Here is a 17,182-nt window from a genome sequence, read left to right as displayed (position 1 = left end):
TTCACAAATTGTACTTGAAACTAGAAACACAAAATCCGCACTCAAACAAACGAACTGGAGTACTATTTTGCTATTTTGGAACAAAATGTAATATTATGGGTAAAGAAACCACTTGTCATGTGATATAAAGCCTTAAAATAGGCATGAAAGCAAAATGATGACAAAGGTACCAAGCAACGGCTACATTTCAATTATTTTAGGAAATGCTAATCACAAAAAGATCATTGAATAAACAGTTCATCAATCACTTCAGATCCGTCTCTATGGCCAAATCAGTCACAATATTCTCTTCGTCTTTCACATTATCTTCATCAACTGGCTGAGAACAAATATCTAAAGCCTGCAATAACCAAATTCAATAAGTAGAAGTTTTATAGCAACCGCATATTTTCAATAAAATGCACTGATACTTATGCCTGCATACATTTAATTTTTATGCATCTGTACTTTTTATGAAATTATGAAACTCACCTTCACGCTTGTTTCAACTACAGCAGTATCCGAGACCCTTGAGTGCTCTCTAGTTCTTTTCAGGTCCTCCTGGCATGATAAGCCAGCATTACAAATTGTATAATTTTCTATACCATGAGTTTGTTTGTAAATTAATATAAATAATTTTCAACAGAGACATAAAATATATTAGCTGTCTGAGGATTGCATAACAATGCAATTCATAGAGGAATTACTCATCTTTGTTCAAAAAAAAAAAAAAAGAAGAATCACTCATCAGCTGCTGCCAGAGCCTCTATAGTTGTGTCTTTGGACTCTAATGTCAAAACAGTTCTCAAATAATATAAAGTGTGATACATGGGAATCTCAGCCTTTGTTGAGATTTTCCTCCATCTTCATTCCTATTCCTTGATAGGCAGCACACACTAAATACAATTTTATCAGTGTATTTGAACTATATCACTAACTCTACATGTGAAGCTTGTTAACGTCAACCAATGATCAAAGGTTTATATATATTGGAACAATTGAGGGACAAACTAAAAATGATTTAGTCTTTTAATTCCATAGATGTTGGAACACCCAGCCCCAATAGGGTTATCACTACTAGTCTTAGTCTCTACAGTTACCGGGTGTAAGTTTATGCTACCTTATTTAAGCATGTTGCATTTCCCCACTCCCAAATCTATCGGTACTCCTTTAGCCTGTTCGCGCTGAGTCCATTCATGTCTGCCTCGTGTTCAAGATGATTCTATTTTCGTCCTTCGCAAGTCTATCATCGTTGAGTGCTTTTCTTGCCAACACCGTAGCGTAGACTTACTCCTTCTGCCCATGAGGTTATTGAAGATGCTTGCTTCTCCATTTGTTTTGGCTCTACCTCTAACTCTAATCTTCCCATGCATAAAGGTATAATGTGCCTAGTTATAACCCTTCTACTCGCTATGTTAATTTTAGTTATTATGACATTTTGTTTGTCTTCATGATCTTTTATGGCTATCCCTAATATTGCAGATGATTCCTTCTCTAACTATGATTGGAAACAAGTGATAGGTTGATGAAATGTGTGCTCTTCAGAAGAGAAGTACTTGGAACCTTGTACCTTTTCTCCATTCAAGTTATTGGTGGATCTTTACCATCAGGGTCGACCCAATGCTAAACTGGGTCGTCTCAAGGCTAAAATGGTGGCCAAATGATATTCTAGAGTGTTTGGTTTCTGATGGTAGAGTCTCTCGTGACTAAAATGTCCTATTAGCCTATTTTTGTCTATGGCAGATATCTACGATTGACCCCTTCACTAGTTGGGTGTTTAAATTGGTTTTTCCTTTATGGTGATCTAACTTAAGCAGTTATATGGAGCAATCTCCTAGATTTCTTCCTTAGGATAAGTCCTTTATACGTTTGTCGTTTGTCCAAATCTTTGTACAGACTTGAACAATCTGTCAAACTTGGTTTGCATGTTTTTCAACAGTCAGGTGTTACAAAGTAAGGTGTGTCTCGGTCCAAATCTTTGTACAGACTTGAACAATCTGTCAAACTTGGTTTGCATGTTTTTCAACAGTCAGGTGTTACAAAGTAAGGTGTGTCTCGGTCTGAGTTTGAAGCTTTCGTCGTCAGCAAGAAAAGCTTCGCAGCTTGCCTGAAAGGCAAAAATACGCGGATTCAACTTTATTCACATCCCTTTCCTTCCTTCCAATTAGGCATGACTGGTGTATTATACATTAAGGATGTCGCAGTAAGAAAGTATATTATGTCTGCTGTAAAATGTAAAGGATGAGGACAAATGGCCTTGCAAACTTTTCATTCAACTAGATGATGGTTTGGAGCCAGTGGCGTAGCCAGGACCCTGGCCTAGGGGGTTCAATTTTATTTTTTTTCAAAAAAAAATACACCAATAATTTCATGAATATGATGTTGATAAATAAATTCATGCTCATACTACGATATTTTTCTCATAAAGAAACTATTCATAATCTCCTACGACGACAAAAACAACAATGAAATTAGAATGTTCATAATCTCGTACCTCTAAATTTGTTAATTATCCTTTTAACAGATAATCACAAGGATATGGAGTAAACACGAGTTAGATTTATTCAACGGAATGAGCACAAATATCATATTATTTTACCCATAGATACTCATTATCATCCCTACATGTATGTGCGTAAAAAAAATTACATATATAATCTTTACAAATTTAATAGTTTATAGCAGTGAAACCGAATATAAAAAATATATATTGTGAAGACTAAATAAATCACTCTTTTATAAGTCTAAATGATTCAATCAATTAGTTTAACAATTTCTGCCTTATCCGGCAATATTTTATCTATTTATGTTTTTTAAATGCAATTAAACACACACATTATTTATTTTTTTGGTCAAGTAGCCTAGTGGTTGGAGCTCACATATTTTAAATATGAAGAAGTGGGTGTATGAGGTTCGAACCCCAGTCCTTACATATATTATGCATTGTCCCTACCAATTGAGCTATGCTCACGGGGACAACACACATTGTTTTCTTCGGTTAAATAAAAGAAACACAACTAGACATAACATGTGGGCCACCTTTTGGTAAAAAAGAAATATGCCACATAGTGAAAAGCCCAAAGTGGATTATAGAAAACCCTAAATAGTCTTCTTGTTAACTGGCCGCCGCTCACACTTCCTTTTTCATGCTTGCATCTACGCAATGGTATTTTTGCATTGCCTGCATATCCTCTGTTTATCATCTCCCGTGTTGTTTCTTCTCTTAGGTTCTTTGAGTTAAGGTGCAAGAACAATATTTGAGGGGTTCAAAAAGTAAAAATATATTAGATTTACAGGTATTTTTTCCCGATTCAGGGGGTTCACTTGAACACCCTCAACATAGTGTAGCTCCTCCCCTGTTTGGAGCTGTCTTTCATTGATAAAAGGTAATTTGCTAGAGTTCGCACGTGCAAAGATCCAACATTAGTGTTTCCCATATTTGAGCTTGGTCTTGACACACTTTTTGAATCGATGACACCAAAGGAGGTTTCTGATGACAGAAGTGGTTCAGAAGGTTGTCTGACACATGATCCAGAATGACAATTTCTAAGAATCTTATCCAAAGTTTGAGCTTAAGGACAAGCTCAAGGTCGAAGAGGAGAGCGATCATATGGATAAAAAAGATTTGGAGTATTTAATCTTTTTAAAATAAGAAGCCTTAAATGTACTTTTGCAAAACATAATCCTTATTGGTGGTAGAGTTTGATTAGGATTCTCTTTATTATCTGTAACCTCTAAAAAGACAAGCTGCTATTGGAATTCGAATAAACAAGAAAGAAATCATTTTAAGAAAACTTAGGTTAGTCTTGCTTCTTACTTTCCCCATAGACCCGATCCCACGTGCAGGTATATGACAAATTCCCAAACTACTTAATTGTTACAAATCGGATTGCACTAAGGTTCAGTCCAACATGATTTGACACAAAAATAGTTGTTATAGAACCTATTCTGTTCAATTGTTAAGAGTGGGTTTAAACTAATATTTTTTTCTTTGGAGATAAACTAATCATTTGTGTTTTCTTTAAGAAATAGCCAGTATTTTGTGACTTTTAAATCCACTCAAAAATTAATAGTTAATGCATATTTGCTAAGGCTTAAAGGGTAAAAGAATTTCTTCTCTCGACTGACAAGGTTTTTCCCTTTCCCTTCTCTCTAACAGTAGGTTGTACAAGATTAAAAAAGAACAAAATTAAATGGGGACTGAGAACTGTAAAAAAAGTACGTGGGGTTTTGAACAGTGCACTGACAAAGGAATGGACTGTTGATTTGTTAACAGGTAAATACTATGGTTGCCATATAAGAACTGAAAATATGTTTATTATATCATATTATGTGGTGAGAGTGTACATTTTATAGGTAGGAGTCTCCTAGTTAACCCCTAATTAATAAGGAAGATTAATCAATACAATGACTAGTGGAGTTAAAACTAAATAGTCACAACTTTTCAATATCTCCACTAAGTACTTGATTAATTATTCTAACAGTCCCCCTTCAAACGGAGGGTGTCACAAACCCTCAGTTTGTCTCTAACATAAAGGAATCTGGCAGTGGACAGAGGCTTAGTCAAGACATCTACCCACTGGTCTTGAGCAGGCACATGCGAGACATTCAGTTCCTTCCTTATAACCTTTTCTCTCACAAAGAAAATATCCAATTCCATGTGCTTGGTTCTTGAGTGCAGGACTGGGTTGTGAGCAAGAGAAACTGCACTGAGATTATCACAGTAGACATGAGGAATTTTACTCTTAATTTGCAATTCATTGAGAAGAGACTGGATCCAAATAATCTCAGCAGAAGCTTGTGCAAGGCTTCTATATTCAGCCTCTGCACTAGATCTAGCTACAAGGGTCTGTTTCCTTGCTCACCAGGAAACTAAATTGGGGCCCAGGAATATGCAGGCTCCTGATGTGCTTCTTCTGTCATCGGGATCTGAAGCCCAGTCAGCATCACAAAAGCCGGTGATTGCAATAGGTTCAGTAGAGCTGGCAGGTGTAAGCATTAACCCATGGTGTAAAGTACCCTGCAGATATCTAAGTATCCTCTTGACTGCTTCTAGTGATCTTCAAGGGGATTTGATAAGAACTGGCAAACTTTGTTCAGAGAGTAGGATATTTCAGGTCTTGTTATGGTTGCATACTGCAATGCACCAACAATTGACCTGAAAAATGTAGGATCTGAGACTGTACTTGAACCAAATTTAGACAATTTTGTACTAGATGTCATTGGTGAGGGCATGCTATTAGCATTAATCATGTTAGCTTTCTGAAGAAGGTCCTTCATATATTTGGTTTGAGAGAGAAGTAAAGAGCCAGATGGTGAGTGATGCACCTCTATGCCGAGAAAATAATCTAGTATACCCAAATCTTTAAGGGAGAACTCAGAATTGAGCTGATGAACTAGATTCTAAATAGCCAATTTTGAGTTTCCAGTGATGATAATATCATCAACATAAACCAATATAAAAATGCAGTGAGCTTGAGTGTGCAAAGTAAACAAAGAAGGATCACATCTGCTTGACTTGAACCCAAAGCTAAGTAAAGATGATTTCAATCTCTCAAACGATGCTCTGGGAGCCTGTTTTAACCCATAGAGAGCCTTGTGTAGTTTGCATACAAGGTTCTTGTCAGAAGATTCAAAGCCAGGAGGCTGCACCATGTAGACTTCCTCAGTTAGCACTCCATTTAGGAATGCATTGTTCACATCCAATTGCTGAAGAGTCAGTTATAAGTAACTGCAAGTGTCAGAATTGTCCTCACTGTAACATGTTTGACTACAGGGAAAAAGTCTCATTGTAGTCAAAACCTGCTTGTTGATGAAAACCCTTAGCCACTAAACATGCCTTGTACTTGTTTACAGTGCCATCTGGATTTTTTTTTACCCTGAATACCCATTTACATTCAATGGCCAGTCTGTTTGCTGGAAGAGATACTAGAGACCATGTCTGATTATGAAGTAAAGCATTATATTCTTCTTCCATTGCTAAATGCCACTTAGGATCCTGAAGAGCAGTTTTGTAAGTAGTGGGCTCAACATGAGTCAAAAGGAGTGTAGGGTTAATCCTAGGCTGCAAAATTCCATGTTTACCTCTGGTTCTCATTGTGTGACGGTTATGAGGATGAATTCTGTGAGGAACCGGAGGAGGAGACTCAGAATTTGTAGACTGAGAGCTAGTAACACTAGCAGATGACTCAGGTGAGGAATTTTGAGATGCAGAGGGAGATAGAATGGTGATGGGTGTGGGATTTAGAACAACATTATTTCTGTGTGAAGACTCGGAGTGATGAGAACTAATAGATGGAGTCTGAGGGGCGTTTGATATGGGAGTAGTAGGAACAGACTCAGAATGAGAAGTTTGGGGAGTAGGCGAGTTAACAATGTGAGGAACAGACTCAGAATGAGAATTTTGGGGAGTAGGTGAGTTTACAGTAAAGGTTGTTGAGACAGGAGTGGGAAGAAAAGTGGGACCATCTGGTAAAACAGAACACACTTTCTGAGATGGAAACAAGAAGATAAGGGAATTTTACCTCATTAAACACATCTTTGGATATAAAAATGCTACCTGAAGCATCTAAACATTTATATCCTTTGTGACTGTTGAAATATCCCAAGAAAACACACTCCTTTGAATGAAAATCAAACTTATGAGTTATAGGGTCTCAAAAAGGGAAAACATGCACAACCAAAGCTTTTAAGGAATTTATAGTCTGGAAATTGAAGGTGAAGTAAGAAAAAGGGTGATTTATTTGCTAAAACTGGTGTAGGTAATCTGTTGATAAGGTAAGTTGCAGTTAAAAAGGCATGGTCCCAAAACTTTAATGGCATTTGTGCATGAGATAAAAGAGTGAGACCAGTTTCAACAATATGTCTATGTTTCCTTTCAACTGAACCATTTTGACGGTGAGTGTTTGGACAAGTGAATCTGTGAGTGATGCCAAGGCTATTGAGATATTTTGTGAAAGGTAAAAACTCACCACCTCCAAGTAATTTTGTGATTTAACTGCAATTCAATCATGGTTTTAAAATTCTGAAATGTAGAAAGTGTGTGAGATTTGAGTTTCAGAGGATATATCCATGTGTATCTAGAATAAGCATCCACACAAGTAAGAAAATAGGTATAGGTATATCCACAGGAGGATTCAACTGGTGCAGGTCCCCAAAGATCACAGAAAATTAATGCAAGAGGTTTAGTATATGTCATTTGAGATGCAAAGGATGGCAGTCTATGAACCTTACCATGACAACAAGCAAAAATATGACAAGCTTTTATTTAGTAATTGTATATTACAAAGTTTGATAATACTTTGGAGCACTTCATGATGAGGATGTCCAAGTCTGCTATGCCAGATACCATACATGGAAGGAAAAGACTGAGTAGAACTATATGTTGAACTACTAGGTAAATGTTCAACATTATTACATTGAAAATTATTGAAATTGAAACCAGTTGAGGGACCTAAATGAAAAGAGGCAGAGTTATCAGTTTGTGCTGGAACTTTATTGCAAACAGTGTTGACACTAGAATTTTGAGAGACAAGAGCAGTGGTCTTGAATGAGTTGGTGTGCTCAAACTGATAGAGACCATCATGTCCTAGAATACCTCTTAAAAGCACCTTAGAAGAATCCTGAGATTTGACAAAACAATGATTAGGATGAAACTCAAAGTAAACATTGTTATCTTTAGCAAACTGACTCACACTAACAAGATTTTTGGTTATAGAGGGAACAAGAAGGAGATTATTCAGTTTTAGAGTAGTTTGAGGATGTAAAGGAGAAGTAAATTGTAAGGAACCAACAGAGGTAATAGCCAAACCTTGTCCATTTCCAATATGGACCTGATCAGAACCTGAAAGAGACGTGGAATCCATGAGGTTGGATGCATCACGGGTGCATGATGAGCAGCACCTGAGTCAGGGTACCAGGCATTGTTGAATGAATTGTGTGGATCTGAGCCAGATAAGAAGGCCTGGGGAGCTTGACCTCTCTGATTCCCGGCCTGTGTGGGAGGCCTAAGAAACTGTCCAGAATGCTGAGGACGTGACATGTTCTGCATCCATACATTTGGAGGTGCACCATAGCCTCCTGGTGAGCCATAGGGACTGTAGTAATCATACTGTGGGGCAGAGAAACAGTAGTGACAATAGCTTGCACCATGACCAGTTTTTGAACATATTTGGCATTAAACATTGGATCTTCCACTAAAACGGCCACCACATCCTTTGAATCTACCACCAAAACGGCCACCACGTCCTCTGAACTGGCCATTTCTTCCTCCAAAATTAGGGTTAGAGTTAGGAAACTGATTGTTTCCGGTGCCATCAGTATAATTGTGGTTTTGAGAATTAGGACCATGAGATTGAGATTCTGAATTTGCAGTTTCAGTGAGATTAACTGAAACAGGTTCAGTGATAGCAGCTTTCTTGAAATTCTCATTTCTAGATTCTTGTGTGAGAAGCTGATATTTAAGTTCATCTAAAGAAACAACCTCAGATTTCGCATTCACACTAGCAACAATAGGGTCAAACTCTTCAAGAAGTGCTTCAAGAACAACTTCAATTAGGTCCCTGTGAGAGACTGGATCTCCAATTGAAGCAAGAGACTCAGAAATTGCGCGAATTCGAGCAATGAATTCAGCGACAGTGCGTGAACCTTTCGTAATGGATCTAAGTTCAGATCGAAGTTGACCTGAACGCGTCTTCATCTGCGTGAAGCAGTAACTGTGGATCTCATCCCAAGCCTGCCACGAGTGGCGAAGGAGAACGAACCGCGAAAGTAGCGAAGGCGAAATCGTTGAAAGAACCCAGGTGCAGAGCAATGAATCTTGTTCTTCCCATTCAGTGTAAGCAGAATTCTCCGTTCCAGCTTCGCGTGCTGCATCTGTGAGATAAACCGGTGGAATCTCAGGTGAAATCACAAATTTCACCATCTTCGTTCCGCGAAGAACACCTTCGACTTGTTGCTTCCATTGAAGGTAGTTCGTATCATCAAGCTTAATAGAAACTACTTGTTTGAAGGTTTTGGATGCTGCAGCAGTTACGCGTTGCGCATCAAAGGGAGTAGGAGAAGACGTAGCAGTAGACATGGCTCTAGATCAAGAAGCTCTAGATACCATATTAGAACTGAAAATATGTTTATTATATCATATTATGTGGTGAGAGTGTACATTTATATAGGTAGGAGTCTCCTAGTTAACCCATAATTAATAAGAAAGATTAATCAATACAATCAATACAATGACTAGTGGAGTTAAAACTAAATAGTCACAACTTTTCAATATCTCCACTAAGTACTTGATTAATTATTCTAACATGCCACACTAAAGTAACTAAGAGTATATCAAATTTAATTCTAGATATTTGTCGGAAAATGTTGTAAATGCATGTAGGTTTAGATACAATTCCTAACAACACACATCATATGTTCTACAAATATTAGATTCTCCACAAGAAATTAATATATTTAAATTAAATACTTCAAAAGATAAATACACACACCAGATCATTGAGCGGAGGTTCAACAATTTCTCTCTTGACTTTGCTTTGGAGAATATCGCTGATAAATGAGGTAAAGGACACACTGATCATGGGATACTTGATGGTAAGTAAATTTAGTATACAGTTATAAAGTGAAATACCGTTCAACATCAACGTCCATGCCAGAATCTGGATCCCAATGCTCATCTCTATCTTCATGATCGTCAAATTCCTGGAGAATTGTGAACAGGGAATGAGTTCAAACAGGATGAAGAGAGTCAAAAATAGCTAGGATAAGTTAGGGAAAAGTCAGTATAAATACCATTCAGTTCTTCTATTTAATTTTGGCTCCTATCATATATTCTAGGATGAAGAAGGTGGGGCCAAAGGATAGTTAGTGATTTGTCCAGTAGTGTAATAGAAGAAGTGGGGTACTCTATTAAGGAAGGGAATTTAAGAGTAAGGAAGGTAAGAGAAGAGCAGTTAATCGCATTGCACCTGAGTATAGGACTACTGACACAGAATTATTCTCTGAAGGAGTCATGGATCTGGTTAGAAATGCTTTTTTCCTGTGAAGTATTCAAGTTGCTCCGTTTGCATGGGATAATACAGTTAAAATTAAAATTCTTTTTTGAATCCCTATATGTGGGTAGTGGGTACCTTATGCATCAGTGTGTTCAAAAATAATTTTATAAGGCTAGTTTGCTTTGCAAACATATTCTGTTTTTATTTCTTAAATTCACTTGTATTACTTGGTTTTGTGCAAATACTTTCTGTTCTTATTTCCTGTTTTCAAATACTGTATAAAAGTCAACGAAAACAGAAGTTATTTTGTAAACAGGAAACAAAGCAAATAAGAACATAAAGTATTTGCATAAAGATAACAGGGAAAAATATAGTTAAATAATTTACCTCTCCAAGATCACAATCAGGAGGCCTTTCCTGAAATTGAACACTGGGAGCATGTTGCAGCTTCGAAAGATTCTCAAGTAGCTTAGATCGGATATTGTCAAGTAAATGTCGGGTATTTTTGTTTTCCATGTTACTTGGGGCAACATGAAGGGTATAATCTGGACCGAAATATTCATAATACTCGTGCTCTGGCATTTTGTCATCAACTTCTATCCCAAGAGCAACTCCCGTCTGCCTTAACAAATAGCACATAAAATTTTATGTACTTGGATGAAAGTCTAGACAGAAGATTGACTAAAATTGTAAATAAATATTAAAACACTGAACAAACTGAGATATGAGAAATAATTGCATGAAAAGTCACATTGCATTATGAGAGGCTTTATATCTGAATTTATATTTTATAGTTCGAGACTAGTACAAGGAAACAATACACAGCTACTTAGACTTCTTGAACACCATCGCTTGTTTTACATAATGAATTAGTTCATGTTTAGCATTTTTTATAATTAACATGGAATATGTAGAAAATATTGAAATTTCAATATTATAATTCAACTAGATGTTTTGGTACTCGGACAGAGGTCTCTGGTAGCCCTATAAATAAAATCAAGCTACCTTATATTAGTGATATTACATCAAATAAATGAAAAACAATGTTTTACCTCATAGCACCAACACCGAGCAACATTCCGAATGGTGTAACCGCCACCACCTAGTAGCAAGAGGGGAACATTGAATGATCTCATGTATCTGACACACTCTGCATGACCCCTAATTGAAAGATTAAAGCATCCCAACCTGTCTCCAGATAAAGAGTCTGCACCACACTGGAGAACAACTGCACCGGGCCTAAAGATTTCCATTACTTTGCAGATTAAAGGTTTGAACAACAAATGATAACTCTCGTCATCAATGCCGTCATCAAGTGGAACATTAAGAGAGTAGTATTTTCCCTTTCCATATCCAATATCACGCAAGTCGCCGGTACCAGGAAAATAATCACCAAATTTATGGAAAGAAACAGTCATGACTCTATCAGTAGTGTAGAAAGCTTCCTCCACACCATCTCCATGGTGGATATCAATGTCCACGTACAGAACACGCTACAACAAACGTAACATTAGCATTTTAAAATATGAACTGAAACAGTGGTATGCAAACACACTTGAGAAGTTCAAAACATTAGCACTGTCACTGTCACCTGCCAAACAAACTTTCTACAGTTTATGCCCTCGTAGTGTTTCTGAATATTTCAGGGACTACAGCTCAATATTTTGAACAAATATGAGCATAATCATCAAGCGGTAAAACCTATGCCATAGTCGAGGAATTTTTCGATCCATAACAAACCTCAAAATGGTTTTTGGCTTGTTGTGTGTCCCATATAAACTAAACTATGCAATTCATTTTACCTACTGCTTTAAGAGCAGGCTTAACTAGACGTTCCATTGTATAATTAACACGATAAGAGAACAATCCTCTAATTATTTTATATCTACTAAATATGAGTAGGCAGTACTGCAGTCACAGATGTTGGTGACTTATTGCACAAACAAAATTGTAGTAAAGACATTCAAATAGCTCTCCATTCTTTCTTTTTGAAACAGTATGATATCAAATTGAGGCAGCACTTTTAATGGTTAAATTCCAACAGAAGCATATATTGAAACTAAATAGTTTGGAAAATTCTCGTTCGTTTCTCCGTCAAAGTATGTTTTCTTTAAAAGCAGTAAATTTAGTTCAAAACTTAAATGCATGCAGCTACCTAAACATAGAACCAGTGTTGTAATTTCCACCGTAGAGTGGAGGGTTCTTCATGGAGGGCCATAGCAGCCACCATTCACAGGGCGCAGCAGGCACCAATGGGCAATGGCAGCCATGGCAAAAATATCCACCAAAAATATTATAAATTCAAAATTAAAAAAAAAAAAAAAAAAAAAAAAAGGAACCTGGCCATGAAAAGTTAGACCTGTGATAGAAAACCCTAGAAGAAAGTTGCAGCAGTTCTCTTCAATGCACTGTTGCACTCTACACTCTCATTCATCTCGTTGTTCATCGTTTCTATCTCTAGTGACTGGCTGTCTGTATTATGGCATACGGCAACCACCCAGTTCTGGCGACCTCCTCTGTTCATCCTGCTTCTGTTTTTTTAATCTCCTGGATTCTGCTATATCCATCTCATTCTCTAATTTTGTTTATCCTTCTTCAGTCCCTTTTTTTCGCCTCTGCCTTACTGTCTATTTTTCATTGTTCTCGTTTACTTTTTGTTTGTATTGTTTTTATCATTTTGTTGTTATTTGAGGTCTTGAACTTGATGGTGATGAGGTTATGATATAGGATTATGTGACTTAAAAATATTTTCCATCAATTGAGTTTTAATTGTTATTTAATATTTTGTCATTTTTTTAATTCTTTTCTGCAGTTCTTTTGGTGTGTATGTGATATTTTTACTCTATCCACCATGCTTCCTTCATAGCCGCATCGCTGTCGGACATGATATATGTCAGATTTTTTACTGGCTACCATATTGCACCATCCACCATTGACATGATTGCTTAGAACTTATGTAATATATCATTGCAGCATATATATTATGGAAGACTATCCTATAGGAGAACAAAATTTTATTGCTGAAACCAGAGCAAACAAGAGAGAACTGTAGTATAACTGGAGAAAAATACCACCACATTAATGTACAAATATTTGAGTTGAGAAACAAATGGCCGATTAACTCTAACAGTTCAAATTGGTACAAACCAAACCAACTAAATACTAACAGGCACTCTTGACGTGAACAGCCTAACCCCTATGTGAGATTTAAAGAATACATATCAGAAAGGACATACGGAAAAATAATTAACCGAACTTATAGTTATAACTTATATGTAACAAGAACTGCTAGTTGACTCTAAGTGCATGATAAAATTATGAAAACCTTTACCCAGCCGAACATTCTCCTAGAAACCAGAAAGCGTGCCATGTTGTCAAATACTATAGAATATAGATAGTGCCATGTTGTCAAATACTATAGAATATAGATAGCATTTTCCTTTAAATTGAACACTAAACTGACTAGTTAACGGACAATGGTGTGCTCAAGCTTACTTTTATTTAGATGTACTGAGGAAGACATAAGTGCCTCATTAGGAGAAAAGAAATGTGTGGATGCAAACCTGACCAACATTAGTGTTGTAAAATATACTGACTATGGCTTCATGTTCTGATTGATAATAGACACTGGAGTGAGTTTACAGCAAAAGCTTTGCAGATGAAAAGTAACATTTTTTGAGAACTTTTAAGTGGTTCGTGTTTCATTAAATTTAGTGTTGTCCCTGTGAATGAGTTTCCAGAAGGATCTAACAGAAAATAAGATCAAAGAGAGAAATACTCTTTTATCCTCGTATATAGCATGCAAGTCTGAGCTACACTTCCTAAATATTAACTTACGTACTTACCATAAATCAGTTCTAAAGAAAATTGAAATATAAAAAATCCAGTCGATTCCACAAAATATACCTTTAAAGTATGAAGAAAAATTAAAGCAAAGGGAATTCCACGGCTAGACAAACCTCGTGCTGTTTAAGAAGTTCTAAGATTGCAAGGACTATATCATTAACATAGCAAAATCCAGAAGCCTCACACTTCTTGGCATGATGCAGTCCACCAGCCCAGTTAACAGCAATATCACATTGATCGTGATTTAACTTGACAGCACCACCAACTGAACCTCCAGCATAAGTTTGACAGAAAGAGTATAGGCCATCAAAGACTGGACAATCTTCACCAACGTTAAAGCGTTTGAGTTGTCTCATATGATCCTGTTGTGTTTCAGGGGTTATGCTTCGAAGAAATGAAACATAATCATCAGCATGAAAACGGCAAAGGTCCCTGTCTCTAGCAGGAAAAGGCTTGTGGACCTGCATGTGCTGAAGCAATCCATAGTGGGCAAGAAGGGCATGTGTCATGCGGATACGATGTGGCTTCATGGGATGACCTTGGCCATAATAATAATTCCCAACCTCAGGATCATAGAAATAGCATACTTTTCTCTTTACCCCATCAGGTGCAGAAGACGGAAGAGAATTGCCACTGACATCCATGTGTGAAGCTACTCGATAATCTTTGTGCTTGTCGTCAATATTCAACCATCCTGATAAAAAATTCTTGAAAACAAGAATTGAAAAAAAATATATATATATTTAGAAATACAAATGACTGTGATTGGTTGGTTATTTAGACTACTGGGCTCACGGTGTCCCCTGTAATGGCACCATATCAACTACGAAAGAATTCACAAACCCTAACGAAGTGTATACAAAACCTATCGATCAATGTAGTGGCATAAATAAATAAAACAACAGAAAACTCAACATATATGGATAGATACCGATTGCTAAACTACTGAACTGGTGAAATAATAAATATAAAACAAAATAGAAATGGATTTCATAAACTCAATTATTATAAATAAAAATGGACAGAGATGGAGTACTTGTTTTCCGGCGCAGTCGAAACAAACAATCCCGCAACTCCTCTGCGAACACTCGTCGCGTAGTCGCAGCTGCTTGGGTTAATTTAGGTAAATCTGGTTTTTTCCTTTTTTTTTCTTTTACGAACGAAAGGGGTTAAAACTTAAGCTCAGAAAACGCAAGAATGGCCCATTCCCTCTCTCTCTCTCTCTTATTTGTCAGACTAATATGGTAAGTCAAGCAAAAAAAACATATTTAAACTTTTTTTCATACAGTTCCTCGAAAAAAAACATATTTAAACTTTTTTTCATACAGTTCCTCCAAAAAAAATTGATACATTTATCGATAAGTAAATAAGCAAATTACCCCTAAAATTGTAAGTTTCGTCAATTACCCTCTGAAATTAACAAAACTTCAATTATCTCTCTCAAATTGCACAACGTTAATCAATTTACCCCCTCGTCAAATTCATTCTTCTGTTAGTCAACATGACGTTTGCAAATATCCCCTGAAGTTTTGCACTTATGTGCAAAATGTCCACTGAACTTGAAAATTTATATTTTTTTTCTAATTCTTAAAAGTGACTGCATTATCACCGAATTGTGGAGCATATTAGCTAAGTTTTGATGGTATACAACTATATATCATGTATTATAGCATAATGATATGAAAGTCAGCATAGCAACGTACAGCCACACTTGTCATATGAAAAACTAATGCATGACATACATAATGAAGCACATAAATGACATATGATTGGCATAACCAGAAAGAAATTACCAAGAAAAGTTTGACATCACATTTTGAACATAATTCAATTCATGCAACAAATAAAGTTTGTCCTAATGTAGATTGTCCAACCTTTAATGTATGAGGAAGAATATTGGTAATAAAGAGCTTATAAGCCTTCAAAGAAAAGAAAATTTGATGAAATAATCATCGGTAATCTAATTATGGGAGGAGTTAATAGAAACAACTCCCAAACGATGAAGAATCAAGAAAAAAAACCAAGGGAATTAGAAACATGCATTAAGATAAAAGTTTCAAGAAAGACTTAACTCTTTTTAATTAATTTGAAAAGCCATATATGAGTGACTTCTTCAAAGTGGTCGTAGATAATTGAAGATGGTTATCAATGGATAAAATATTATAGCAAAGTACAATCACTTGTTAGATTAAAAACTAATGCATTACATACATAATGAAGCACATAAATGACATATGATTGGCATAACCAATAATTACCAAGAAAACAAATATAAATTTTCAAGTTCAGGGGACATTTTGCACATAAGTGCAAAACTTCAGTGGGGGTATTTGCAAAATGTCATGTTGACTAACGGAAGAAGTCAACGTAGGGGTAAATTGATTAAAGTTGTGCAATTTCAGAGGGGTAATTTAAGTTTTGTTAAATTCATTGGATAATTGACGAAACTTACAATTTAAGGGGGTAATTGTCTATTTACTCATTTATCAGTATAAAAAGTTTTACGCGCACATGTAACTTTAAAAAAGTAGTTGGAATAAAAATTAGATATCCCTGATGATTTGAGGATTATGATTAATCAAAAAGTAGTCAAAAGTTTAGAATTGACTGGTTCTTCCTCGATGATTTACCCAACATAATATTTGAGTCCATGGAAAGGTACTGCATCATGGATATATTTAGTTGATTTCTGCTCTACCCCTGCACAAAACACTTCCGCCCAACTGAATTGACGCAATTGCCCCTGCATTACTTAACTCACACAGCGTGAGTTAAGTCGCGCGCTGAAAACAACAACAGGAGTTTGGTTATCTTCTTCCCTCTCTCTCCTTCCGATTTCATTCAATCCATCTCTTCTTCCTTCTCTCTCTCTCGTTCCATTACAATTTAGAATAAATCATTTGTGTCAATGATAAGGGCCCCTTATACATTATGAAAAAGGGAATTATTTGTGCCAATTATCTTCCGATTTCATTTCTGCTCTTCTTCCTTCATTTATGAAAAAGGGGCCCTTATACATTAAGAACAGCTGGGTTATTTGTGCCAATTCACGTGAAATCTGTTTAGCAAGAGAATTATTTGAACAGCTGGGTTATTTCTTTATGCGGTTGAGGTATACCAGTTTTGAAATGAAACAGTCCCTTCTACGTGAATTATTTGTGCCAATTATTGGATAAATCATTTGACCTTTTGATTTTGATTTTGATTTGTGAAATTGATTCAAAAAAGATCTTACCGTCTAATGAGAATTTGACATAGGATTTTAGCAAGCAACAATTGTAAAATTGATAAGGTTGTTTGCAATTCAAAATAATAGGCAAAGATGTAAAGAAAGAAAGAAGAAGAGAGGAAAATGGTAGAGA

The 17,182-nt window shown here is 36.2% G+C and overlaps 1 protein-coding gene across 2 annotated transcripts; it reads right to left on the bottom strand.

Moving 5' to 3' along the window:
* On the bottom strand, nucleotides 1-15,055 carry LOC25490343 (histone deacetylase 19). 2 transcript variants are annotated; one of them, XM_024777719.2, is made up of 8 exons: nucleotides 14,857-15,054; nucleotides 13,934-14,527; nucleotides 11,027-11,467; nucleotides 10,362-10,592; nucleotides 9,611-9,681; nucleotides 9,471-9,528; nucleotides 472-540; nucleotides 1-340 (listed from the first exon to the last, which is right to left on the bottom strand). In XM_024777719.2, the coding sequence occupies exons 2-8, from the start codon at nucleotides 14,462-14,464 to the stop codon at nucleotides 245-247; spliced, it is 1,497 nt and encodes a 498-aa protein (XP_024633487.1). In that variant the 5' UTR covers nucleotides 14,465-14,527; nucleotides 14,857-15,054; the 3' UTR covers nucleotides 1-244. The 2 variants fall into 2 exon arrangements, 1 of the variants encoding a protein (XP_024633487.1); XR_005645384.1 differs by lacking the exon at nucleotides 9,471-9,528 and having other exon boundaries at nucleotides 260-340; nucleotides 14,857-15,055.
* Between the last annotated feature and the right edge of the window lie 2,127 nt (nucleotides 15,056-17,182).

Source organism: Medicago truncatula, chromosome 3, assembly GCF_003473485.1.
Source record: "Medicago truncatula cultivar Jemalong A17 chromosome 3, MtrunA17r5.0-ANR, whole genome shotgun sequence".
NCBI classification, from domain to species: domain Eukaryota; kingdom Viridiplantae; phylum Streptophyta; class Magnoliopsida; order Fabales; family Fabaceae; genus Medicago; species Medicago truncatula.
This window is presented reverse-complemented; position numbering and strand designations above follow the sequence as displayed.